Consider the following 27,909-nt stretch of genomic DNA (forward strand, 5'->3'; position numbering starts at 1 on the left):
TCCTGCTCTCAAACTTTGTGTGTCGGAAAATCCGATGGAAAACGTGTGATGGAGCCCACACACGATCGGAATTTCCGTCAACAAGGTCCTATCACACATTTTCCGTCGGAAAATCCGACCGTGTGTACGGGGCATAAGACTGGTATGCCATTAAAGTTCATGAGCGTGTAAAGGCAGGCATCCCAATAACTTTAACAATATAGTGTATATGGCACTGCAGCGATCGTTATGAGCAGGAACATTTAATTTGGGTTAGTCTTTGGTGGTAGGTCATGGTAATAGCAAGAAATATACAGCTACATTTGAAAAAATTATGGTTTTATTTACTATTTTCCTAATATATAACACATAGCACATGCCAAAGTGGCAAAACTCTATTCAGGCATTAAGATCTAATTTATCCTCCATCATGAAGGGGTTAAAGACAAGCAGTGGTGTTTAATCCATAACCTTATACTTATACAAAAAATAAGTATGACGTGTAAAGCATGGTCATATTATAAGAATGTAGATGACATATTGACTGAAAAGAGGGAAGGGTGGGAAACAGAGAGTGAATAATAAACAGGGATTGAGGACGTTACAAACTGGAAATATAACAAAAGGAGAGAGGACACAAGAAAGATATCATGAAAGAGGAAATAGGGAACAGACACAAGTATACTGAGTTAGGCCTGATTCCCACCTATGCAGGTTGCAGTTTGCATATTCCAGATGCATTTTGCATTTTTCAATACACATCTTTAAACCATTGAAGTCTATGGAACCAAAAACCAGAAAAAAAAAAACCCCGGCCCTTTCCATAAAATGCACAAATGTGAACTACATCCACAGGAAACCATGTTACATGGACTGTAGTGTGTTTCTGAAAAACTGAAAATGCACTAAAATGTGCATAGGTGTGGACCAGGCCTTAGGGACCTTAGATTGTAAGCTCTGCAGGGACTTATGTGAATGTACAATATATATGTAAATTGCTGTGTAAATTGACGGCGCTACATAAGTACCTGTAATAAATACATAAAATAAAGTGTAGCACCCTGATGTTTAGGCAGGGCTGCTATCAAATTTATTTGCCAATTGATAGGAGATCAATTGATTTCACCCCAATTCTGGAATTGCTGCACTTCTCTCTTCTGTCACTAGATGGCCGGGTATCTGGTGACATTAGATAAGATAAAGGCATTGCAAGTACAGATTAGGAATAAATGGGGTGTCTCAGCCAATGGGCAGGGATTTTCTTGGGTCCCTTGGCCTGCTGGGAGAGCCTATTTATTTGGGTGGAGTCATGTGATCGGGGTTCTGTGCCACCTGGACGGCTGTCTGGATGGACATGTGTTGTAACACCCCAGGCTGCTAGGTCATAAGCCTTGGGCCTATCCCAGGGACATCTGGCTGCTAGGCTGTCTGAGGGCCTATCCAGAAGCAAGAGAGCAGTGTAGGGTTGGGACTGCGGCTTGCAGTCCAACCAGAAGCAACAGTTCTGCTGGCCGGAGAACCAGCTGTGGTCGGGGGTAGAGGGGAAGATTTCGCTGCTACATACTATGTCTCTTCTGCATAAAGGCTGTCACCGCAAGGACACACAGAAAATAGTTGTTTCCTGTGTATCCCATTCACACTGCAACTCAGTACAGGGCTGCACTGCAGTGTTCTGTGATAAAATGCAGACATGCTGCATTTTGTTGCAGCACACTGTACAGGATCGCATTTCACTGAATGAAGTGTACTTTTGTATAAAGTTTGTACAAATACAGAAAAAAAAGGAGCCATGTGATGCTCGGAGTTGCGCACCACACTGCCCCCTACCGCAGCCGGGAATGGACAGATAAAGGGCTTCAGCAGCTGTCCAATCCTATGTGAACTATCCCTAAAGTTTCTTACCTGCCTGTCCACCGCTGGCAGCTCAGTGCACAATTTCAGCAATGCCGAGCTGACTGATCTCCCACACATGCACAGGATTTACGTCACTGTGGCCCAGCCAATTAAAATGGCCGGAAATTGGTACTCGGATCCGGCCTGGCCAAAGATGACAGCGGCTGGCGGGGAGCTCCTGGACAGCACAGATTTGGAGTGAAGGTAAAGCTGGTCATAGAGGGATAGAATTTCAAACGTCTTATGCCGCGTACACACGGTCGGACTTTCTATCCTACTTGGTCCGGCACACTTTCCGACGGACTTTGTCCGCCAGGTGCGCCGGACTTTAAAACGGACGGACTTGCCCACACACGACCGGACTTTCCGGCGGGCTAAGTCCGCCCGTCTTTCCGACGGACTTTCGCCGGAGTTACGGCGGACTTTCAGAATGAACGGACTTGCCCACACACGGACAAGTCCGTTCATTTTGAACGTGACTCAGGTGCGACGGGACTAGAAAAGGATGTCAATCTTGCCGCTTTTATCGGCGAGATTGACACCTTGCGAGCCCCGTCGCGGGTCATACCAGGCCCTTAGGTCTGGTATGGATTATAAAGGGAACCCCCTACGCCAAAAAAACGGCGTGGGGTCCCCCCTAAAATCCATACCAGACCCCGATCCGAGCACGCAGCCTGGCCGGTCAGGAAAGGGGGTGGGGACGAGCGAGCGCCCCCCCCCTCCTGAACCGTACCAGGCCGCATGCCCTCAACATGGGGGGTGGGTGCTTTGGGGGAGGGGGGCGCCCTGCGGGGCCCCCCACCCCAAAGCACCTTGTCCCCATGTTGATGAGGACAAGGGCCTCTTCCCGACAACCCTGGTCGTTGGTTGTCGGGGTCTGCGGGCGGGGGCTTATCGGAATCTGGGAGCCCCCTTTAATAAGGGGGCCCCCAGATCCCGGCCCCCCACCCTATGTGAATGAGTATGGGGTACATGGTACCCCTACCCATTCACCTAGGGAAAAAGTGTAATAAAACACACTACACAGGTTTTTAAAATATTTTATTAAACAGCTCCGGGGGGGGGAGATCTTCCTCCGGCTTCGGGGGTCTTCTTCCGGCTTCGGGGGTCCCTGCGCTTCATCTTCTCCCGGCGTCCGGTTGGTTCTTCTCCCGGTGTTCCAGTTCTTCGGCCGGCTCCTCTGCTGTCTTCAGGTAGCTCTCTTGCCAGCAGAGGTCCGGACTCCTGGGCTTCTGGGCCTCTTCTCTTCTCTTCTCCAGATGTTGACACGACGCTCTCTCCGGCTGGACTGCTCTCCGAGGGCTGCGTTGTGACTTATATAGGCGGAGACCCCGCCCCCTTTTGATGTCACAGTCCCTGGGCATGCTGGGACTGTGACGTTTTAGGGGGCGTGGTCAACATCACCCAGTGACCACGCCCCCTAAAACGTCACAGTCCCAGCATGCCCAGGGACTGTGACATCAAAAGGGGGCGGGGTCTCCGCCTATATAAGTCACAACGCAGCCCTCGGAGAGCAGTCCAGCCGGAGAGAGCGTCGTGTCAACATCTGGAGAAGAGAAGAGAAGAAGCCCAGAAGCCCAGAAGCCCAGAAGCCCAGGAGTCCGGACCTCTGCTGGCAAGAGAGCTACCTGAAGACAGCAGAGGAGCCGGCCGAAGAACTGGAACACCGGGAGAAGAACCAACCGGATGCTGGGAGAAGATGAAGCGCAGGGACCCCCGAAGCCGGAAGAAGACCCCCGAAGCCGGAGGAAGATCTCCCCCCCAGGAGCTGTTTAATAAAATATTTTAAAAACCTGTGTAGTGTGTTTTATTACACTTTTTCCCTAGGTGAATGGGTAGGGGTACCATGTACCCCATACTCATTCACATAGGGTGGGGGGCCGGGATCTGGGGGCCCCCTTATTAAAGGGGGCTCCCAGATTCCGATAAGCCCCCGCCCGCAGACCCCGACAACCAACGGCCAGGGTTGTCAGGAAGAGGCCCTTGTCCTCATCAACATGGGGACAAGGTGCTTTGGGGTGGGGGGCCCCGCAGGGCGCCCCCCTCCCCCAAAGCACCCACCCCCCATGTTGAGGGCATGCGGCCTGGTACGGTTCAGGAGGGGGGGGGGGGGCGCTCGCTCGTCCCCACCCCCTTTCCTGACCGGCCAGGCTGCGTGCTCGGATCGGGGTCTGGTATGGATTTTAGGGGGGACCCCACGCCGTTTTTTCGGCGTAGGGGGTTCCCTTTATAATCCATACTAGACCTAAGGGCCTGGTATGATCCGCGCTCGCTGCAATAGGAAAATTTGTTTTTCCTATTGCAGCGAGCGCGAGATGCAATACCCTGCCCTCGCGTCGTATCTGGTCCGTCGGACCAGCATACACACGAGCGGGCTTTCCGTCGGACCAGCACACACACGAGCGGACTTTCCGCCCGAAACTGAGTCCGGCGGAAAGATTTAAAACTTTTTTCAAATCTAGGTCCGGCGGGCTTTTGGGATAAAGTCCGCCGGAAAAGTCCGCCGGCGCCTACACACGGGCGGATTGTCCGGCACACTCTGGTCCGCCGGACCAAGTATGCCGGAAAGTCCGACCGTGTGTACGCGGCATTAGGAAAATTTGTACGAAAGAATATTTGTTTGTAGTTTGAAAGATTTTGTTTGATTTTAAGATTTGATTTTGTAATGAATGGACTTTACTGAGTGAATTTCAAAAAGTGTATGTGGTTTTCATTCATTCAACTCTACTCCTTCAAACTTTCTCACCACTGGGGTATAAAATGAATGTCAATCTGACGATTTCATGATTAGTGAACAAACTTTCTTTTCATTAGTATTTACATTGGAAATTCGAAGCATCTACTAACAGAGAGAGAGAGGGAGAGGGAGAGAGAGAGAGACAGAGACAGAGAGAGGGGGAGAGAGAGAGAAGGAGAGAGAGAGAGACAGAGACAGAGAGAGGGGGAGAGAGAGAGAAGGAGAGAGACAGAGACAGAGAGGGAGAGAGAGAGAAGGAGGGAGAGAGAGAGAAGGAGGGAGAGAGAGAGAGAGAGAGAGAGGGGGGGGAGAAGGAGAGAGAGAGAGAGAGAGAGAGAGAGAGAAGGAGAGAGACAGAGAGAGGGGGAGAGAGCGAGAAGGAGAGAGAGGGGGAGAGAGCGAGAAGGAGAGAGAGGGGGGAGAAGGAGGGAGAGAGAGAGGAAGGGGGAGAGAGGGAGAAAGAGAGAGAGGAAGGGGGAGAGGAGAGAGGAAGAGAGACAGGGGGAGAGAAGGAGAGAGAGAGAGAGAGAGAGGAAGGGAGAGTGAAGGAGCAAGAGAGAGAGGGGAGAGAAGGATGGAGAGAGAATAAGGGAGAGAGAGGGGGGAGGTAGAGAGAGGGAAGGATGGAGAGAGAATAAGGGAGAGAGAGAGAAAGGAAGGGGGGAGAGAGGCAGGGAGGGGGAGCAAGCAAGAGAGGGAGAGAGAGGGAGGGAGAGAGAGGGGGAAGGAGAGAGGGGGGAGAAAGAGGGGGAGTGAGCAAGAGAGGGAGTGGGAGAGAGTGAGAGGGAGAGAGGGAGGGAAGGAGAAGGAGAGAGAGAAGGAGCGAGCAAGAGAGGGAGAGAGAATAAGGGAGAGAGGGAGGGAGAGAGAGAGAGAGGGGGGGAGGGAGAGGGGGGAGAGAGAGGGAGAGAGAGGGGGGAGCGAGCAAGAGAGGGAGAGAGAGAGATGGAGTGAGGGAGAGGGACCGAGAGAGGGAGAGAGTGAAGAATGGAGAGAGAGGGGGGAGAGAGAAGGATGGAGAGAATAAGGGAGAATAAGGGAGAGAGATGGAGGGAGGGAGAGAGGGTGGGGGAGTGAGCAAGAGAGAGAATAAGGGAGAGAGAGGGAGAGAGGAAGGGAGGGAGTGAGGGTGGGGGAGTGAGCAAGAGAGGGAGAGAGAGGGAGGGAGCGAGAGGGGGAGAGAGCGAGGGAAAAGGGAGGGGGCAAGAGAGAGAAGGGAAGAGAGAAGGGTGAGAGATAGAGATAGAGGAGGGGAGAGAGAGGAGGGAGAGAGGAGGGGAGAGAGAGAGGAGGGGGAGAGAGAGAGAGGAGGGAGGGATAGAGGGGAGGGAGAGAGAGAAAGAGAGAGGAGGGGAAAGAGGGGGGAGAGAGGGAGAGAGAGTGGAGGGGGGTAAGAGAGAGAGGGGGGAGGAGGGGGAGAGTGGGAGCGAGAGGGAGAGAGAGAGAGAGAGAGAGAGAGAGAGAGAGAGGGGTGAGAGGGAGAGGAGGGGGTGAGAGAGAAGGGAAGACAGAAGGAGCAAAAGGGAGGGAGGGAGAGAGAGAAGGAGGGGGAGAAGAAGGGAGAGAGGGAAGGAGCGAGAGAGAGAGAGAGAGAGGAGGGGGAGAGAGGAGGAGAAGGAGGGAGAGAAAGAGAAGGAGAGAGAGGGGAAGAGACAGAGAGGGGGAGGTGGGGGAGAGGGAGAGAGAAAAGACAGAGGAACTACATGAGAGGACAAAGTAGTGATATATTGTAACTGTAATGGACACCCCATCCACCACCATGATATGCGATATCTGATGGCCACATACTACAGAAGGGAAAGAACATGGAAAACACTGAAGAGAAAGAGGGCAAAAAAGGGAGAGGGAGAGAGAGGGGGAGAGAGAATAAGGGAGAGAGAGAGAGAAGGAGGGAGAGGGGGAGAGTAAGGTGGGAGAGAGAGAAAGGGAGGGAGAGAGAGAGAGGAGCGAGAGAGAAGGAGGGAGAGGGGGAGAGAACAGACAGAGGAACTACATGAGAGGAGAAAGTAGTCATATACTGTAAGTGTAATGGACACCCCATCCACCACCATGATATGCGATATCTGATGGCCACATACTACAGAAGGGAAAGAACATGGAAAACACTGAGGAGAGAGAGCAAAAGATGTAGTCTGAGACATACTAAGGAGAAGAGGGGAAAGAGTAAAAAAGATAAAAAGGAAAAAGGAAAGATAGATCGGAAAAGAATAAAGCTAACCATAGATGGATCTTTTATTTTTTTATCTACAACCACCTTGTCATGTTTTCCCCACTTAATCAACGCTGTAGGCTATAGCCAGCATCGCTGATCAGTGTTTTCTGATGGTGGGGGAGCCTCCCCTCTGTCAGAATACAAAGGCTCAGTGGGGAGGATTCCCCCCATCCACATTAAATATGTGGATGGGGAAATTGAATCTTTTTTTTTCATTCAACATGCTGGTTGGACTAAATAAAATTATATCATCACAGAAAAGAGGATAGGAGGGGGAAAAAAAGAGATGAGAAAAAAGCAAACCCATAAAGTAAACACAAAAGTGTGGACAGAGACACACAGAAATAAGCGTTCCATGTACATGCACAGAGGTGAATACACACATTAAAGAGTATGGTAGCAATACATTGTCAGAGCTGTGTGCTGTACCTGCTGTCACTGATGCTGCCTTCTGGACTGATGAGTTGACGTTCCGCCTGGTGAACAGACATGGGAGGTGTTACAGTGGGCAGGCACATAACTAAACATCTACTGATTAGTCTCTAATTGTGCTGACTGTTTGTTTTATTACATCAGTCATTGACAGTTGTTGGGGCTTTGTGACACTGCTAGTTCTGCTGTTCTGAAGAATAGATAGAGTGACGTCATAGAAAAAAGGATCAGTTCACACATATGCGATGTGGGAACCAGTGCGATTCCTGTGCGGTACCCGCATTGCATGTCTCTGGCAGGCAGTTCACACTGCCCTATGCGAACCACTGTGGGTGTCAATACAAAGTTAATGACACCCCCAGATCGGTTCGCAGATCGCAGTGCAAACTGTGAACTGGTGCAGGAATTGGATCGCATAGGTGTGAATACCCATGCGATCCGATTCCAGTGCAGACAAAAAAAAGGGTCCTGCACCATTTTAGTCCAAATGCGATGCAAATTCAGTCATACAATCTGTATGGCTGAATTTGCATCGCACAGACATTACATGTGATCTGCACAGCAATGCGGTATTCACAGTGTTATGCATATTTTCTGTATATTTAAAGCGGAGTTCCACCCGAAAATGGAACTTCCGCTTTAAGTCAAGGTGACCCCCTGACATGCCACGTTTGGCATGTCATTTTTTTGGGGGGGAGTGGATACCCTCTTTTTAGAGGCACCCAGCTCCCACTTTCTCCTGGGGCTCCGCGGTGCCGGAAGCAGGTTCTCCTATCCCCCCTCCCTCTCAGCAATCATCGGGGACACGTCACAGGTCCCAGATGATTGCCCAGGCAGTTGCAGTGCGGCTCACGCAGTGTGTGCCTGGCTGTGAAGCCACAGCCGTGCACGCACAGTGACAATGCCAGCGCTGCAGAGAGGAGGGGGAGAGGAGTGGGGCTTCGTACACCCGCATCACTGGATCCTGGGACAGGTGAGTGTGCGATTAATAAAAGGCAGCAGCTACACTTTTTGTAGCTGCTGACTTTTATATGGGTTCACACTAATGCGAATTAGATGTGGGTTTCCCCACATCCAATTTGCATACCTCCCAACTTTTTGATATGGGAATGAGTGACACCTATTGGCAAAAGTATGTAGGCACAGGACACACCCCCTGCCACGCCCTCTTAAAGGAGAATTTTTTAAAGTCCTTTTTTAACTACTTCTATTCCTTTATACTGGCATTCCAAATTAACGAATGCAGCAATTTAGAAATTGGATGAAAGGTTTGGCACTGTGAAACACTTTTTAAAAGATAAATATTGCATTTTATATACAGCAATATAGATCTGACCAAAATGAGGGACAAATGAGGAGGAATGAGGGACAGAGGGACTTTGTTCCAAATCAGGGACAGTCCCTCAAAATCAGGGACAGTTGGGAGCTATGAATTTGCATGACAGGAGATTATGACCAGCTCTCAATGAAGCTGGATCACAGCTCTCCGGGGCGACCGCGGAGCGGATTGCACAGGGGTCCTGTGCGTTTTTGGCTGCTTTTCAGCTCCGAATTCAGGCAAAAATTCAGGCTTGATTTGTCCCTGAAATGGAGAACAGGGACACACTGGACCCCTGCTGTCAGCCGCATCGGTATTAGGTGTGAACCCAGCCTCAAAGTAGTATTAAACCTTCTGCATTTTTTTTTTTTTTTAGCTTAACACATTAAGCACAATACGATAAACATCTCAGTAAACCATTTGTTAAAATTCTTACAACAGCACATGTAGTTTCCCACTTTTAGACCCCTGTCACACTGGGGCTGCGCCGCGATAGCGGCACTTTACTGCCATTTTAGCGGCGCTTTTCGGCCGCTAGCGGGGGCGCTTTTAACCCCCGCTGCGGCCGAATCAAGGGTTACTGCGGGGGTGTGGTCACGATGACCGCCGGCCACACGCGAATCGTGAGCATGAGAGCCAGAACAGAGACGTATGTGTGTAAGCACACAAATCTCTGTTCTGTGAGGAGAGGAGAGACAGATCATTTGTTCCTACTAGCTAGGAACTATGATCTGTCTTCTCCTCTAGTCAGTCCCATCCCCCTACAGTTAGAACACACATGGGGGAACACAGTTAACCCCTTGATCGCCCCCTAGTGTTAACCCCTTCCCTGCCAGTGACATTTACACAGTAATCAGTGCATTTTTATAGCACTGATCGCTCTATAATTGTCAATGGTTTAAAAAATGTGTTAAAAGTGTCCGATGTGTCCGCCATAATGTCGCAGTCCCGATAAAAATCGCTGATCGCCGCCATTACTAGTAAAAAAAATAAATAATAATAATGCCATAAATCTTTCCCTTATTTTGTAGACGCTATAACTTTTGCGCAGAAGAAATTGTGGATCATTGCCAGATCAAGAGCCTCTTAGAGAAATAACTTCTGTTTCTGTTTAATATTCGTACTTCCCAATGCCCACTCAACAGCCTTTAATGCATGGTGCTGCTGGATATTGGTATAAAGGGAGTTTATATCAACACTGGCAAAAATGTGATCTTTATCTGTAGTCAGGGGTTTTATCAATTCAAATAAATCTTTACTATCTTTTAAATAGACTGGAAATTTTTGAGTAAGCGGTTTCAGAAAACAATCCAAATATTCCCCCAGTCTAGAGTCAACTCCACTGTCTATGGATCTTTCTGGGGGTCTAAGTGGATTCTTATGCATTTTGTGTAACTGGTAAAGAAGAGAAGGACAAGAGGATGCAGGGGAGGCAAAAGGCAAAAGAAACATAATGGAAGGAATTTTTCATTTGAGCAATGTTATCTTTTCAGAAAATGAGCTCAAAGTTTTAGAATTAGGTCTTAAATATGCGTTAGACAGGAACTTTAAACAAATTTGATGTTTTTATTGATTTCCAAAAATGTATAAGAAAAATTAACATTAAAAAAGTTTTATGCAAATAAAGTAGTAGTGGATCAATCTAGTGAGGAGTATCATCATACTTCCTTAAGAACTTAAAGAACAATTCTATTTTCAATTCCAAAATCACCAATAACCACTTTGTGGGAGTATTTAAGTCTTTGGTTGATCAAGATCTGGACAAATTGAACATTCGTCCGAGTAGACGAAATAAAGATTTAGAAAGAGGTGGGTCCTGGGAGGAATCCCCCTCAAAGACAGCTGTTAAAAAAGAAAAAGGGCATAGTTATCAGATCAGCTAACAAAGGGGGGGGGGTCTCGTTATTCTTAATAAAGCTGACTATTTGGAAGAGTTGGATAGATTAGTTGGAGACAGTGAGACATATGAAAAATTAAAGGGGAATCCTACTAATAAATTTAGAGCCAAATTGAAGAGGCTAATTAAAGGAGCACAGAAGGATGGTATTTTAAAAAGAAAGAAGCAAGATATCTTATTCCAGATGCACCTAAAGTTCCGGTCATTTACCAGTTACCCAAAATGCATAAGAATCCCCTTAGACCCCCAGGAAGATCGCAGGAATCGTTCTGTAGTTTTCTGGAGAAGATGGGGAACAACTCCTATGATATCTCTTTCTCAGAAACCTCGTCCCCATATGGTACATTTTCTAGATCTCACTCTCTCTCTCTATATATATATATATATATATATAGATATATCTATATATCTATATATCTATATATAGATATATAGATATATAGATATATCTATATATCTATATATATATATATATAAAGAAAATGGAAAACTATTTACTAAGACTTTCTTCAAGGATGTAGACAGAAATGTCTAGATCCCATTGCCACCATCCTAGATGGCTGGGTGGCATCCCTAAAAGCCAGATGTTGAGAGAAAGAAGGAATTGCAACAAAAAAGAAGATTATGAGTCGACACTCAAGTGGAATTGATTTTGGAACAATTTCACGAAAAGGGGTACAATCTAAAAGATCTAAAGAGAACTAAAGAAGCCATTGGTGAGATAGGGATTTTTTTTTTTCAAAGAAAGCTAAAAAGAAGAAAGATTATGGTGTGGCTTTTTTGACTGGATATAACCGGCAATATAAACAGTTTGAAAAAATAATTAGGGAACACTGGCCTCTGTTATTGGAAGACAGAGAGCTTAAAAATGTCTTGCCCGCACAGCCCAGGTTTATTTATACGAAACCACCAACACTAAAGCCCCATACACACTATCAGATTTTCTGCTGATTTTTGTCTTCAGATTTACCAAAAGCATGTAGTGCAAGGGCATGCCTGATTGCATACAAATTGAAACTCCTAAGGTTATACCTCATATTATATGGTTTTGGTAAATCTGAAGACAAAAATCAGCAGAAAATCTGATAGTGTGTATGGGGCTTTAGGCTTAAACAAGCACACAATGTCATTAATCCTTCCAAGAAGTTATTTACCTTTTTAGATCAAACAGTTTTTTTCAGTTGTGGTAAATGTGTGATGTGTAAAACCTCCAAACATAGGAAAAGGAAAACTACCCACTTCAGCTCTTTTTCTGAGGGTAGGACTTTTGAAATATAAAAATATATCTCTTGTGGGACCACACATGTAAAACAGGCATCAGTAAAAAAACATCCGAGTTCGCCGCTAAATGGTGTGTGTTCCACGGAAACGGAAATTTGCGTCACTGGTTAGCACGAACCGGAAGTACGTCAGCGCGTTTTGCCCCTCCTCCAGGGCATCATCAAGGACATCACTTCCGGTTCCATTACAATCTATTTCTACCCTAGGGAAGATGACCCCTCCCTCTATGGAGGACAAAATGACCAATTACGATCTGTGTATGGAAAACAGACACTCACTTCCTCCTGTTACATCATTTCCTGTTGCCAAATATAAAACTTTAATATCAACAAAAGCTTAAACAGACAATTTACCTGTTTGGCTATATGACAACAATAAAGACACATAATGCGATAGACATATGCAATAGATTTCAAATACATGAAGAGCAAATGAGTGAACAATAGATGAAAAAAATAAAATAAAAATAAAAGTAAAATAAAAATAAAATTGAATATAAAAAAATAAATAAATAAATAAATAAAAATGGATGGGGAGCAGGTGTGTTAAATTTGGTGTTATCGCTCTCATTCTCTCATACTGGTCACTGGAAGTTCAACATGGCACCTCATGGCAAAGAACTCTCTGAGGATCTGAAAAAAAAGAATTGTTGGTCTACATAAAGATGGCCTAGGCTATAAGAAGATTGCAAAGACCCTGAAACTGAGCTACAGCACAGTGGTCAAGACCATACAGCAGTTTAACAGGACAGGTTCCACTCAGAACAGGCCTCGCCATGGGAGACCAAAGAAGTTGAGTGCATGTGCTCAGCGTCATATCCAGAGATTGTCTTTGAGAAATAGACAAATGAGTGCTGCCAGCATTGCTGCAGAGGTTGAAGGGTGGGGGGGTCAGCCTGTCAGTGCTCAGATCATACGCCGCACACTGCATCAAATTGGTCTGCATGGCTGTCATCCCAGAAGGAAGCCTCTTCTAGAGATGATGCACAAGAAAGCCCACAAACAGTTTACTGAAGACAAGCAGACTAAGGACATGGATTACTGGAACCATGTCCTGTGGTCTGATGAGACCGAGATAAACTTATTTGGTTCAGATGGTGTCAAGCGTGTGTGGGGGCAACCAGGTGAGGAGTACAAAGACAAGTGTGTCTTGCCTACAGTCAAGCATGGTGGTGGGAGTGTCATGGTCTGGGCCTGCCTGAGTGCTGCCGACACTGGGGAGCTACAGTTCATTGAGAGAACGACGAATGCCAACATGTACTGTGACATACTAAAGCAGAGCATAATCCCCTCCCTCCCTTCGGAGACTGGCCCGCAGGGCTGTACTCAAACATAACGACCCCAAACACACCTCATAGATTACCACTGCCTTGCTAAAGAAGCTGAGGGTAAAGGTGATGGACTGGCCAAGTATGTCTCCAGACCTAAACCCTATTGAGCATCTGTGGGGCATATTCAAACGGAACATGGAGGAGCGCAAGTTCTCTAACATCCACCAGCACCGTGAGGTTGTCATGGAGGAGTGGAAGAGGACTCCAGTGGCAACCTGTGAAGCTCTGGTGAACTCCATGCCCAAGAGGGTTAAGAGCAGTGCTGAAAAATATTGGTGGCCACACAAAATATTGACACGTTGGGCCCAATTTGGACATTTTCACTTAGGGGTGTACTCACTTTTGTTGCCAGCGGTTTAGACATTAATGGCTGTGTGTTGAGTTATTTTGAGGGGACAGCAAATTTACACTGCTATACAAGCTGTACACTCACTACTTTACATTGTAGCAAAGTGTCATTTCTTCAGTGCTGTCACATGAAAAGATACAATAAAATATTTACAAAAATGTAAAAAAATGCGAGGGGTGTACTCACTTTTGTGAGATACTGTATATACTGAAAATAGCCTGAAATGGATACTGTATATATATATATATGGTTCCTATCTCTGGTCTGTTGGAACGCACGCCGAAAGCTTCAGGAATGGCGTGGATCCCTGCTGTTTGGCCGTACATGTTAGTGCTAGGTTATTAGCACCCACAAATGTAAGGGCATTACCTGGCAATTTGGCTTCCAATCTTTATAGGCTACATTGCAATGAACTTTGCTTTTTTGGAGCTCCTGTCTTTGCACAAGTCCAAGGATAAACCAGCTGATGGTGTTAAATTATGAGGACCTTCCCTCCTGGTATCCCTACCTCTTAAGGAACTGATTTTGTATTAGCCATCGTTTTTCAGTTATCTGGTGAGTTTATTATTCTCCTGCAGGAGTGATGGTGGAGGACAGATAACTCAGGACACTTTCAATCACACCAATTTCTTTAGTGAATTTTATTTTGTTTATTCACCCAATTATGATGTGATTCTAAATTAATTGTGTTATGTTTTTGTACATTCACTTGAATTAGAGCCAACGTTTTACATTATCTTTTAATTTAATTATCTTTAACAAACCTGTCAATGACTTTTTAAAACCTCACTTCTACTTTGACAGAAACAGTAGTCATATGACATAGCCATAGACAGAGAAGTAAAACCATTGCGACATCGAAAAAAAAAAAAAAAAAAATTACATCCTTAGCTTAGGAGTTACCAGATGGCATATACTTCTTCCTTGGAGATCCATTCAATCCAGTCATTGAAAGCTTAAGAATGAAACCGCCCTACCCTTTGGCTACACAGGTGATTGAATCTCCTTGTAACTAAGAGGATCAAAACTTAAATCCAGCAGGAAGTGCTTATCTATAAATCGACTTCAGTATAACCAGCCTTTCGGGTTTATTTCCTGCAATCTCACTCATCTGAAATTTATTTTTTTGCTGCTCCTTCTTTCCTGCTATCTTATCTCTTACTCCCACTCCATACCTTCATCCACAATAAACAGCATGGATGGATGATTTTCTCCTGCCAGCTATTGTATTCTGACAGCCAGCACCTATGAATGTCAGAATTCCCAAACACCAGCTGGGTCTGATTGGACGCAGCCACTGTTCGGTCAAAAATTTTTCACCTTGTTCATTTGGGTTTTAGATGGAAGGATGTCAGGTCCCTCCATGGTCAATGAAGACAGCTGAAGGATAGCTAAGTAGTTTAGCTAGGGTTGCCACCTCATCCCTTTAAACCAAACACATTAATTACACAGGTTCTGAGGCTAATTTAATGCAGATAAGGCACTAAAAGAGTTTAATTACCACCTTAATCAGCCCCAGAACCGGTGTAATTAATTAATATGTGTTCCGCGCTTAAAAGGGATGAGGTGGCAACCCTAAGTTTAGCTCCGCTTTAATAGAAACACAGGGGGTTGAGAATCACCCAAATTAAAGAGGTTTAGACCCCTTTCACACTGCCGCGACTTGGACGTGATTTCAGGGAATGCCTTTGTAATCTTGAGGTCTATGGACCTCAACTCGCATCAAAGTCAGACCAAAGTAGTACAGGGACTACTTTGAAGTCGGTGCAACTTGAAGTCACACAGATATAAATGGTACTCATTGGAAATCATGGGGTACGACTTGTCTTGCGACTTTGCAGTCCCAACTCACAGGACAAGTTGCACAAGTGTGAAAGAAGCCTTAGCATACAACCTCTAGTAACCTACCCACTCACTATAGTATAGTGGGGCTCTATGGCCAACAAACATAGCATAAAAAAGAAAAGGCAGATAAGCATGACTGCCTAAGGACTATAACCTTTGAGCCACCGGAGTCTGATTACTGAAACAAAATTCAACAAAGATAATCAGGAAAATGGTATAAATTTTATTGAATACAAAAATAGCTCAATGCAAAACAAATGAAACTGAAAAATGTAAAAAGAAACTACCCGTCATCACCAATAAAAAGACAACATCAAGCACGGAACCAGAGTATAAGGTTCAGTGCACTAAACCCGAATCACAATGGATTCGGTACATAACCTAATCTTGCCACAGTGCCAATGTCATAAACACCGGGTCCATGTGTTATGTACAGCACTAAACAGAGGGGTGGGCACACTGGACAGTCCGTGGATAGCTGAACTGATGGATAAGTTCAGGCTCCGTAAAGCGGAGCTCCGGCAGAAATATGACTTTTAAGATAAAAATACCTCTAGAATACTCGTGCCTCGTGCAATGTAACAAAGGTAATTCTGTAAACTATGTCCAAATTTCTATTTGTGCAGCATAGTTTTCTTACTTTGTGAAGTTCCTGCACAGCGCGGCCATCTCCATTGTGGGCATCTGAAGCCACAGTGTCCTTCTTCCTGGATTCCGTGCATGCTGGCTACCCAATATGCACCTGCCAATCTCGCACATGTGCAGTGCGGTGCAATCTTGGTCAGCTTGCCATGCCAAGCTGGAGATTTTACCCCCATCCTGACCAGAGCACTTTTTGCGATACGGCACTCCGTCGCTTTAACTGACAATTGCGCGGTCGTGCGATGTTGCACCCAAACAAAATTGACGTCCTTTTTTTCCCACAAATAGAGCTTTCTTTTGGTGTTTTTTTGCGGTTTTTATTTTTTACGCTATAAACAAAACTAGAGCGACATAGAGCGACAATTTTGAAAAAAAAACAATATTTTTTAATTTTTGCTATAATAAATATCCCCCAAAAATATATAAAAAAACAATTTTTTTCCTCAGTTTAGGCCGATATGTATTCTTCTACATATTTTTGGTAAAAAAAAAATCACAATAAGCGTATATTGATTGGTTTGTGCAAATGTTATAGCGTATACAAAATAGTTAGGATAGTTTTATGGCATTTTTATTATTAATATTTTTTTTTTTTTTATAAGTAATGGTGGCGATCTGCGATTTTTATCAGGACTGCGACATTATGGCGGACACATCGGACAATTTTGACACTATTTTGGGACCATTGGCATTTATATGGCGATCATAGGCGTGCGCAGCCTATTGTATTAGGGTGTGCACCCTTAAGCTCAAACACACATGCATGTGTATGTGCCTACATATATATGACCCCGGCACATTGATCTCCCTGCCGGCACAGTGAAAGAGAAAAGCATAAACACTTTTCTTATGGCAGAGCCAGTAAGAGGGAGATCTTTACCATGTTCCTACTGCTACACAGAGCGATAACACTAATGCGCATGGGGTGATTAGGGTGTGCCTGGGCAGCGATCAGTGCTATAAAAATGCATTGATTACTGTAAAAATGTCACTGGCAGGGAAGGGGTTAACACTAGGGGACGATCAAGGGGTTAGTTGTGTTCCCTGGGAGGTGTTCTAACTGAAGGGGGAGGGGACTATGTAGGGGAGATGACAGATCGCTGTTCATACTCTGTATGAACAGACGATCTGTTTCTTCTCCCCTCAGAGAACCACACAGATCCCGGTTCTCGGTGTGTCAGCAGCGATCACGGGAGCCCGGTGGTGATCGTGACCGCTGGGCACTCACATCGGCTCTGGGGGTGAGCAGCATGCGCGCGCCCCTAGCGGCCACGGGGCGAATCGACGTAATGTAACATCATTTCGCCCAGCCGTGCCCTTCTGCCGCAGTACAACTGGTCGGCAAGTGGTTAACCACCTGCCTATCGTTCACAGTAAATATACTGCGAGCAGGTGGCAGGTAGACACACAGTCATGTACATGCACATGACCGGCCTTCTTTCGGGTTTGAGGCGCGCATGCACGTGCCCCCCTGTCAACCCGTGCTGTGATTGGACACGGCACGAGTTTGACAGCAGATTTCAGCCAATAATTTTGACTGAAACCTACTGATCAGCTGTGTCCAATCACATACAGAGTTTTGTGGTTACAAAACCACAAAACTCTGTGTACAGCGATCTGGCTAAAAAGCAGGGAGAAAAAAACATCCAAATTATAATGTAAAAAAGCAGCACATATTTCTAGGCAGGCCGTTAACCCTTTGATCGCCCCTGACGTTAACCCCTTCAAAGCCAGTGCCATTAGTACAGTGTCAGTGTACAGTATTATAACAGATCACTGTATTAGTGTCACTAGCGTCAGCAGTGTCAGTTAAGGCCCGTACACACGATACGAAAATCGGAAGTAAAATTTCATCCGACGAACGATCTGACGATTTTCGGATCGTTAGTACGGTGCTTTCGACAGCCAATTCTAATTTTTCGTACGACATAAGCTGGATGTGCAGACTATAACATTTTTGTCGAATGTGAACACAACGACCAATTTTCGTTTAATTAGTACGGTTTTCATCTGAAAAATAATCTTAAAAGCAAGACTGCGCATGCTCAGAAACGAAAGAATACATACAAAACTATTCAACACATGACGTCACTTCTGAAGTTGTCTTCTGTCATACGAGAATTTTCGTATGGTGAGTAACCTCTTCACTTTCGACATGAGACTAGCATGCAACAAAAAAAACGGACGACCGTTCGTTTTTTGTTTTTTTTAGATTGTGTGTATGAGGCTTTAGCGACCCTCCCAGCCAGTGTCTGTTAGCGCCAGATTGTCTGCCACCCTATCACAATCCCACTATAAGTCGCTGATCACCACCATTACAGTATAGCACCTATAGCTGTGTAAATTCCAGTGTATACACCAACGTTTGTAGATGCTATAACTTTTGCACAAACCAATGTTTATACACTTATTGGGATTTATTTTTTTAACCAAAGACTTTGGCCTCAACGTATCACGAATTGTGATTTTATGATTTTTTTTTTATTGGATATGTTTTATAACAGAAAAAAAAAATCTTTTTTTTTTTTTTCAAAATTTTCTGTTTTTTTATTTATATAATACAAAAACCCAGTGGCAATCAAATACCACCACCACAAGAAATCCATATTTGTGTGAAAAAAAATGATATAAATTTCATTTGGGTAAAGTGTTGCATGACCGCGCAATTGCCAGTTAAAGCAGCGCAGTGCTGCATAGCAAAAAATGCCCTGGTCATGAAGGGGATAAAACCTTCCGGAGGTCAAGTGGTTGAAAACATTTGCTTTTAAATAAAGGAGGCCTGGGATACCCTAATTTTACTAACTACTACAGAGCAGCACATTTGGCCAGTCTGTCCAAATATCATGCAAAACAGGAAATCCCATTATGGGTATTTATAGAGGCTTCAGAAAATGACCCTCTATTAATATCAAATTTATTATGGCTTGATCCTAAAGACCGCTTTAAAATTCATAATCCCATAACTAAACACTTCTTATCTCTCTGGGATAAACTAAAAACCAAATATCAGTTACAATCTCCACACAATCCTCTCTCCTTTCTTTTATCAGAAATCCGGCCTTTTATCCGGCATGGATCTACCCAAATTCTTTTAAAGCTTGGACAACATCAGGCATTCAGACACTAAATGACTTCATAGCATCTAAATCATTCCTTTCATTCCCATCGCTTAGAGAAAAATATGATCTACCAAACTCTGAGATATTTAGATATCTCCAAATCAAAAATTTCTATACACCATTCCTAAAGGGGGATACACCATTATCCCAATTATCCATTTTTGAATCAATCTGTACAAAAGATCCATTTGCTAAAGGTACAATTTCATCACTTTATAATCAATTATATGGAGTAGCAAATCTTAATAGACCCTCTTACGTTCAGAGGTGGGAGGAGGACCTGGGACGAACTTTAGAAGACACGGACTGGTCTAACATATGGCTCACATCTAAGTCATCTTCACCCAACATCTTAGCACTGGAGACAAATTATAAAGTCCTAACTCGCTGGTACCTTGTACCCGCTAGAGTGGCAAAATATTCACCTAATACCTCAGCTCTTTGTTTTCGAGGATGCCCAGAAATAGGCACATATTTACACATATGGTGGACGTGCCCAGTAATCCAAACCTTCTGGAAGGAAGTCTTCGTGATTGCATCTAAAATATTTAAAAAAATAATACAACCAGATCCATATTTAACTTTACTTAATCTAAAACCGGAATGGTTAACACTCTCTCAATTCAAACTTATGATCCAACTAATAACGGCTGCAAAACAAACAGTGGCCAAGGCATGGAAATCTCCTACATTGGTACTAGCAGAAACAATTCACAGAATGAATAATACAATGTCCCATGCTAAGATGGTAGCCATCGATCAAAATCAAATTCCAAAATTTGAAAAACTTTGGCATCCTTGGATAAAACAACAGTTCCTGTCAAACTTCAATGACTCTGTCCTGTTGCCATGGTAACAGATTAAATTACTTACAGAGACACCCATTCTAAGGCTTCAAAGAGAACTAAAAAGAATAATAAACTGACGAGCGGGACAACCTTGTGGACCATACCTCTACCTTTCAACCCTTTTTCTTCTTTCTCTTTCCTTTTCTCCACCCTACGATTAAAGCTCATTATCAGAATTTATTTGACCTATATACACTCTACCTGTAAACAATATGTATAGTAGGTATAAATCATTTAAATACCTACGCAAGTAACTAAGGAAATGATATATATCTTTAATTTAGGTTTACGTGAACCCAATGTTTAATATTTGAAATTTCATGATATTATCCTATATAAACCCTATTGTAAAACAATGAACTTACTTTATAGATCCTTGTAAACTTACTTTATGTATCTTTATAACATTGAAGTAAAGAAGTGTGGCGCTAATGAGTAGTGAGACTCCTGTTGTTAAACAGGTAGAAAGAGTGGTATAGGAGAAAGTGAAAACACCTTTAGTGTAAATTGGTAAAAGTGTTTGTAGGACGTACATAAAAATATATATACTGGGTGATATACACAATGCAGGTGGAAACACAGTGTGTGTTTAACAATAAAAAACTCAGTGAAAAAAACTGAAAATTGGGAGACAGTCAAACATATAAGATACAACAAATAAATATCAATGCAAGATATCTAGAGAAGCTGAGTGTGTTAATCCACAGAACTAGAATTCAATGGAGGTGGCAGGCAAATAAAAGGACACCGGTATCTCTAGGGGAAAAAGGCATACATAGGGTCTCAAAAGTCTCTTAGATAGCAAAATCGGATAATCTCATTCAGTCCCACAGGTAACTGGATGTGAGCTGTCTTCTCAAGAGATAATCTGAGGGTTATTGGGAAAGGTCCCGACCAATACACTAGATCTCGGCTCAAATGGATAATTCCCACCAGAAGGAAGAGAAAAGCAAAAAAATGCCCTTACCAGATCCGGTGGACTCACAGGCCGTAGCGGTGAGTCAAACGAGCCTATACCGTTAAACGGTGTGGGGTAGAGGTTTGTAGGAGAACTTGTAAACCATCTTGTCAGCAGTCCTCATAAGAAGCACCGATTTGGAGTCCGGGGTCCCCAGGGTATGGTTCCGATCACCGGGTCACCGTTTCCTCAGAAAACCATCATGTGTGCAAATAAGCAAGAAAAAAGGGGGAAAAAACTCCACATAGTGTAAATCCTTGGTTTGCAAAGAGCATGAAAGCACTTTATTTAGGGAGTGTACTCCGGAAAAAATGTTGTTACAGGCAAGGGGCGGTAAAAACTAGGCCCAAAATAAAATAAAAACAAGCATAAAAATTATAAAACGGGCGCAGTAGATAGTGGTGGGGTATAATCATAGAACCCGACGCGTTTCGCCTCCTAAGGCTTCTGCTGGGGTACCCAGGATTTACACTATGTGGAGTTTTTTCCCCCTTTTTTCTTGCTTATTTAACGGTATAGGCTCGTTTGACTCACCGCTACGGCCTGTGAGTCCACCGGATCTGGTAAGGGCATTTTTTTTGCTTTTCTCTTCCTTCTGGTGGGAATTATCCATTTGAGCCGAGATCTAGTGTATTGGTCGGGACCTTTCCCAATAACCCTCAGATTATCTCTTGAGAAGACAGCTCACATCCAGTTACCTGTGGGACTGAATGAGATTATCCGATTTTGCTATCTAAGAGACTTTTGAGACCCTATGTATGCCTTTTTCCCCTAGAGATACCGGTGTCCTTTTATTTGCCTGCCACCTCCATTGAATTCTAGTTCTGTGGATTAACACACTCAGCTTCTCTAGATATCTTGCATTGATATTTATTTGTTGTATCTTATATGTTTGACTGTCTCCCAATTTTCAGTTTTTTTCACTGAGTTTTTTATTGTTAAACACACACTGTGTTTCCCCCTGCATTGTGTATATCACCCAGTATATATATTTTTATGTACGTCCTACAAACACTTTTACCTATTTACACTAAAGGTGTTTTCACTTTCTCCTATACCACTCTTTCTACCTGTTTAACAACAGGAGTCTCACTACTCATTAGCGCCACACTTCTTTACTTCAATTTCCACTCGCAACGGTCATATTGCTGTGTTGGCTGCTTTATCCTTATCTAAGAGCTGGCGCAATTTTTATACTTTTTCTTACACGATCTTTATAACATTGTATACTCAATAAACTTCTTTTGACAAGGAAAACATTTGCTTTTAGCATATAACTTTGAAGTAAATGGACTCTTCTGAAGAAAAACCATATATACTGTTTACCTGGCCAATTTTGTATGAACATTTTTGTTTTAAGAATGTTCATTAGACTTATAATCATTAGTGTGGCCATATTAACAATCATATTTGATCCCAGTGATGAGAATATTCAAAGGACCAGGATAGAGCATTTTTCTTGAATGAACAAATTATTAACACTGTATGTGTTTGTTTGTTCAGGAAATTGCATTCAATCGAAAAATGTGTTTGAAGCACTTTTGCACAATGTTTGCAAGATACATCGGGGGGGGTAACTAAAACTGTTGCACACAGAATCTGGTGTAGTTATGCATAGCAACCAATCAGTAGACATGTGCGATTCATTTCATTCTGAATTTCCGAATTACAATAGTACCGAATTTAACCAAATCCAAAATAACAAAAAAAAAAAACAAAAAAAAAACAGACGAAATTCGAATCCGAAACGTTTTTTAAAATTTTTCAAATAGTTTTCGAATTTGAATAGTTTTCGAATTTCCAAAGGGAATAAAATAGAAAGTAAAGGAATTGAATAGAAAAAAAATAATAGAATAGAAAAGAATATAACAGAAAATAAAAGAATAGAATATAATAGAGTAAAACAGAACAAAATAGAATAGAAAATAAAAGAACAGAATAGCCTAGAATATAATAGAAATAAATAGAATAGAATCGAATAACATAGAAAGAATGTAACCATCTTCTGAAATTTGAATTTCAAATAGAAAAAATTTGAATTTGAATACATAAGAAAAGAATAGGATAAAAAAGAATAGAATAGAAACAAAAAGAATAGAATAGACTATAATAGAATAGGAAATAATAAAACAAAAAACAATAGAATAGAATAGAACCATTTCCCAAAATTTAAATAGAATCAATTTGAATTTGAATAGATTAGAAAAGAAAAAGATTAGAATAGAATAGAAAATAACAGAATAGTATAGAAAAAACAACAGAATAGAATATAACCATCTTTCGAAATTCAAATTTCGAATAGAATACATTTTAATAGAAAAGAATAGAATAGAAAATAATAGAATAGAAAAGAATAGAATAAACAAATAGAAAAATAATACAATAAAAAAAAAAACAGAAGAATAGAAAGAATATAACCATTTCCCAAAATTCAAATAGAATCAATTCAAATTTAAATAGAATAGAAAAGAATAGATTAGAATAGGAAGATGGATATATTCATTCTATTCTGTTGTTTTTTTTCTATACTATTGTGTTATTTTCTATTCTATTCTACTCTATTCTTTTCTATTCTATTCAAATTTGAATTGATTCTATTTGAATTTTGGAAAATGGTTATATTATTTCTATTCTATTCTATTGTTTTCTCTTAATTCTATTCTTTTCTATTCGAATTTCAGAAGATGGTTATAATCTTTCTACTTAATTCTATTCTTTTTTTTTTAATTCTATTCTATTCTGTTCTACTCTGTTCTTTTATCTTCTATCCTATTTTATTCTGTTTTACTCTATTATATTCTATTCTTTTATTTTCTGTTATATTCTTTTCTATTCTATTTTTTTTTATATTCTATTCCTTTATTTTCTATTCTATTTTATTCACTTTGGAAATTGGAAAACTATTCGAATTGGAAAACTATTCGTATTCGAAAACTTTTCGAATTGATTTGAATTTGAATATTCGAATAGATTTGAATACGAATAAACAAAACGAATTCCGAAAATGAATTTAACGAAACAAATAACGAATCGAAACAAAACAAATTTTTTCATTCTGCACATGTCTACCAATCAGCTTGTTCAATTAAGTTTTGCCAATAAAACCTAAAAGCTGATTGGTTAATATACACAGCTGCACCAGATTGTGTGTGCAACAGTTTTAGTGAGGCTGCATTCACACCTGAGCGTTTCAAAGTCGCACGCTTTTACTGCGACTTTTACCAGAAAAACGCCTGTAATCTGCCCCAAAGAAGCTCATGTTCCCTTTTTAAGCTTAAAGCGTTTAGGTGTTTTGCTTCAGGTGACAAAACGCTCAGATGTGAACAGGTGCCATTGAAATGAATAGGATTTTGCTTGTTGGGAGTTTTTCGGGCGTTTTACGTTTTATGAGCTGAAAACCCTCAGGAGTGAATGCAGACTAAATCTTCCCCATTGTATCCTTTTCTCCTTGCCATGGGAGAAAACTGTGTAAAAAGAAAAAATGTAATAATAAAAAAGGGGTTGTAAACCCTCGTGTTTTTTCACCTTAATGCATCCTATGCATTAAGGTGAAAAAACTTCTGTCAGTCACCGGGCCCCCACCCCCTGTTTTACTTACCTTTACTTTACTTACCCCCCCGTATTTCCCTTGGCGGAGACGCGCTGTCCCTCGATGCATGGGGCCCCAGCTCTTGATTGGAAAGATTGATAGCAGCGCAGCCATTGGCTTCCACTGCTGTCAATCAAATCTGAAGACGCGGGCATCAGTGGGGGCGGGGCCTAGTCCAGCATTCGTGTCTATGGACGCCAAATGCTGGACTCGGGAGCAAGCCCGCAAGGTAACCCCCTGGGAGAGCTCTTCTCCTAGGGGGTTATCTGAGGTGAGTAGGAGCCACGAGAGCCACCGAGGGACCCCAGAAGAGGATGTTCGGGGCCACTCTCTGCAAAACGAGGTGCACAGTGAAGGCAACGGTCCGTCGGCCATGGCTCCACTCCTCCCTCGCCGAGCCTCCCACCACGTGGGAACCGCTGAGGAGGGGGAGACAGCTTTCCCCTGACACATGCGACGCATGGGCGGGGAAGAGGTGCGATGGCGGCCTGTAGCCCCGCCCACTGAGCTCCACCGGTGGCAAGTAATCCGGCCAGGCCCTGCACTGGCGGAAGCCGATGGTCTCTTCGCTGGGGGGCCCGACGCATCCCGTGGAGGGCTCCTAGTGTGGCGCAAAGCTCTGGGGGAGGGCCCTGGTGAAAACCACTCCAGAGACCTAGACCTCCGAGCACGTGGGGACACCTCACCTCCTGCTGCCGACCCCAAGGCCTGATCCTCGATGAGGGCGGACACATGGCTGTGCAGCCACTCCGGTCCCCTGGTCACTGCAGCCACCTGCAACCAGGCTAAGATGAGGTCTATGTCAGCCATGATGGTGGAGGACAGCAGCGTGTGTACAAACTGCTTCCTCCTTTCTGCCCCTTCCTCTGCTGCCCGGAAGTTCTGGCTCCCCCTTAATAAATACCGCTCCTCCCACTCTGTCTTCTCAAAACTGTGCCATCCCCTTCCTTTCACACTTTCCTGATTAACCATTTGTTGTCTCCCCTCTACACACTGTGATGCCCGGCCCTGCACTACTTTCTTCTTTCTCTTTCCGTTCTGGGCCTCACTTTCCAGATCCACTGGAATAGAAAAAGTACCCAGATGACGGGGTCCCAGCTGGCAGGTATGGACTGTGCAGTTCACTGAGTGTTCCTGAGAGCATTGCATGGTATTGAATAGGCACTTTGTGAGAAGACATTTGTCGCTAATAAACATGACCCAGAAAGTTCCTGACTCAGGTGTGGTATGTGGGCGTGTATGCGATGGGGCCATGTAGTTATCGTAAAGTTCTCAATATTTGCCAGAAATGGACCAAAGGTAATGAGATGGTAAAGGTTGTGCAAATAACCATCGAGGCTTCATTGTGAGGTAAAAGGCATAGAGCTGTAAATAAACCAAGGACCAGCTGGTCCGCTCACCGGACCAGGAGCACTGCAGGTTCATGTCTTTACCAGCCTGCGGGGGCTTGTCTCTTCTGTGTCTCACATCGGATAGACATGAAGTCCAGGAGTTGTAGCTCAGGTCTCGCTAGGGGTTGTCAGCGATGGCCGCTCGTCCGAATTAGGTTTTAAGATGGTATCTCTGCATGCCTCAGTAAAGATAGATGCCGCAGTACTCGTGGAACTCAAGGAGCATGTGCAAAGTAGCATCAGTGGTGACGTCTCAACGTCACTCACATGATGTCGTGACGACCAAATTCAAGATTGAGTTGGCCCACCCTTTGCAGCTATACCAGCTTCAACTCTTCTGGGAATTCTGTCCACAAGGTTTAGGAGTGTGTTTATCTGAATGTCTGACCATTCTTCCAGAAGCGCATTTGTGAGGTCAGGCACTGATGTTGAGGAGAAGGCCAGGCTCACAGTTTCCGCTCTAATTCACCCCAAAGGTGTTCTTTTGGGTTCAGGTCAGGACTCTGTGCAGGCCAGTCAAGTTCTTCCACCCCAAACTTGCTCATCCATGTCTTTATGGACCTTGCTTTGTGCACTGTTCCAAATCATTTAGTGGAGGGGAGATTGATGTGGGGTTGTTTTTCAGGAGTTGAGCTTGGCCTTTTAGTTCCAGTGAAGGGAACTCTTAAGGCGTCAGCATACCAAGACATTTTGGACAATTTCATGCTCCCAATTTTGTGGGAACCATGTGGGGATGGCCCCTTCCTGTTCTAACATGACTGTGCACCAGTACAGAAAGCAAGCTCCATAAAGACATGGATGAGTGAGTTTGGGGTGGAAGAACTTGACTGCACAAAGTCCTGACCTCAACTCGATAGAACACCTTTGGGATGAATTAGGGCGGAGACTGTGAGCCAGACCTTCTCGTCCAACATCAGTGCCTGACCTCACAAATGTGCTTCTGGAAGAATGGTCAAACATTCCCATAGACACACTCCTAAACCTTGTGGACAGCCTTCCCAGAAGAGTTGAAGCTGTTATAGCTGCAAAGGGTGGGCCAACTCAATATTGAACCGTACAGACTAATGCCCCGTACACACGGTCGGACTTTGTTCGGACATTCCAACAACAAAATCCCAGGATTTTTTCCGACGGATGTTGGCTCAAGCTTGTTTTGCCTACACACGGTCGCACAAAGTTGTCGGAATTTCCGATCGTCAACCACGCGGTCACGTACACCACGTACGACGAGACTAGAAAAGGCCGGTTCAGAACCAAGCGCGGCACCCTTTGGGCTCCTTTTGCTAATCTCGTGTTAGTAAAAGTTTGGTGAGAGACGATTCGCTTTTTCAGACTCGTGGCTTTCAGATCATTTTCTGCCTTTCAGTTTGTGCTTGTGGGTTTGTATCTGCTCTTCAGTGCGTGCAAGCAAGTTCCGCGTGACTTTAATTAGTCATTGTATTCTTGTTCGTTCGTTACTGGTTTTCAGGTCGCTCTTCACGGGCCTTACTGTTCTTCAGTGCGTTCTGTTACTTCGTTCTGAGCAGCCGACCGTTTTCTAGCCATGTTTCGTATGCGTACTCCTCATACAGTTCGTGCTGTGCGGGGGCTTGGTGTTGGGGTCCTGACCTTGACACAAGTCCAGTCCATGAACAGGGTGGGGAGGAGTTCATGGACCAAGAGTTGGTTGCTTCAGCGTGACCAGTTCTCTCATATGCCTTTGCTCCGTGAGATCCGTGAGAATAATCCTGATGATTTCAGGAACTTTCTTCGGATGACGGACCCCGTATTTCACCGTTTGTTGGCTTCGCTGACCCCTTATATCAGCAGTCAGGATACCTGCATGAGGCAAGCCATCACTCCGGAGCAGAGGCTTGTCGCTACCCTGCGGTATTTGGCCACAGGGAGAAGTCTGCAGGACCTCAAGTTCTCGACAGGCATCTCCCCCCAGGCTCTTCTTTGTGGACATTTACTGCTTGTGTTTGTTTTAGATGACCCTGACAGAAATGTGTGGAGTGCAGAAAATGTTGTGATTGTGTAACCTTATACAAAGCACTGTTGGCTGTTATTTACTAAATGCAAAGACACTTTTCACTACAAGTGCACTTGC

At 43.8% G+C, this 27,909-nt stretch overlaps 1 protein-coding gene across 2 annotated transcripts in view; it reads right to left on the reverse strand.

Annotated features, from left to right (window-relative positions):
* LOC141133305 (beta-1,3-galactosyltransferase 1-like) overlaps positions 1-27,909 on the reverse strand; it is an 86,990-nt gene that overhangs the window by 49,164 nt on the left and 9,917 nt on the right. For both annotated transcript variants that reach the window (XM_073622594.1, XM_073622595.1), the window contains exon 2: positions 7,251-7,297. In XM_073622594.1, coding sequence (XP_073478695.1) covers positions 7,251-7,297 — 47 coding nt within the window. The remainder of the gene's footprint in view (positions 1-7,250; positions 7,298-27,909) is intronic.

Source organism: Aquarana catesbeiana, linkage group LG03 (assembly GCF_042186555.1).
Source record: "Aquarana catesbeiana isolate 2022-GZ linkage group LG03, ASM4218655v1, whole genome shotgun sequence".
In the NCBI taxonomy this organism is placed as follows: Eukaryota; Metazoa; Chordata; class Amphibia; order Anura; family Ranidae; genus Aquarana; species Aquarana catesbeiana.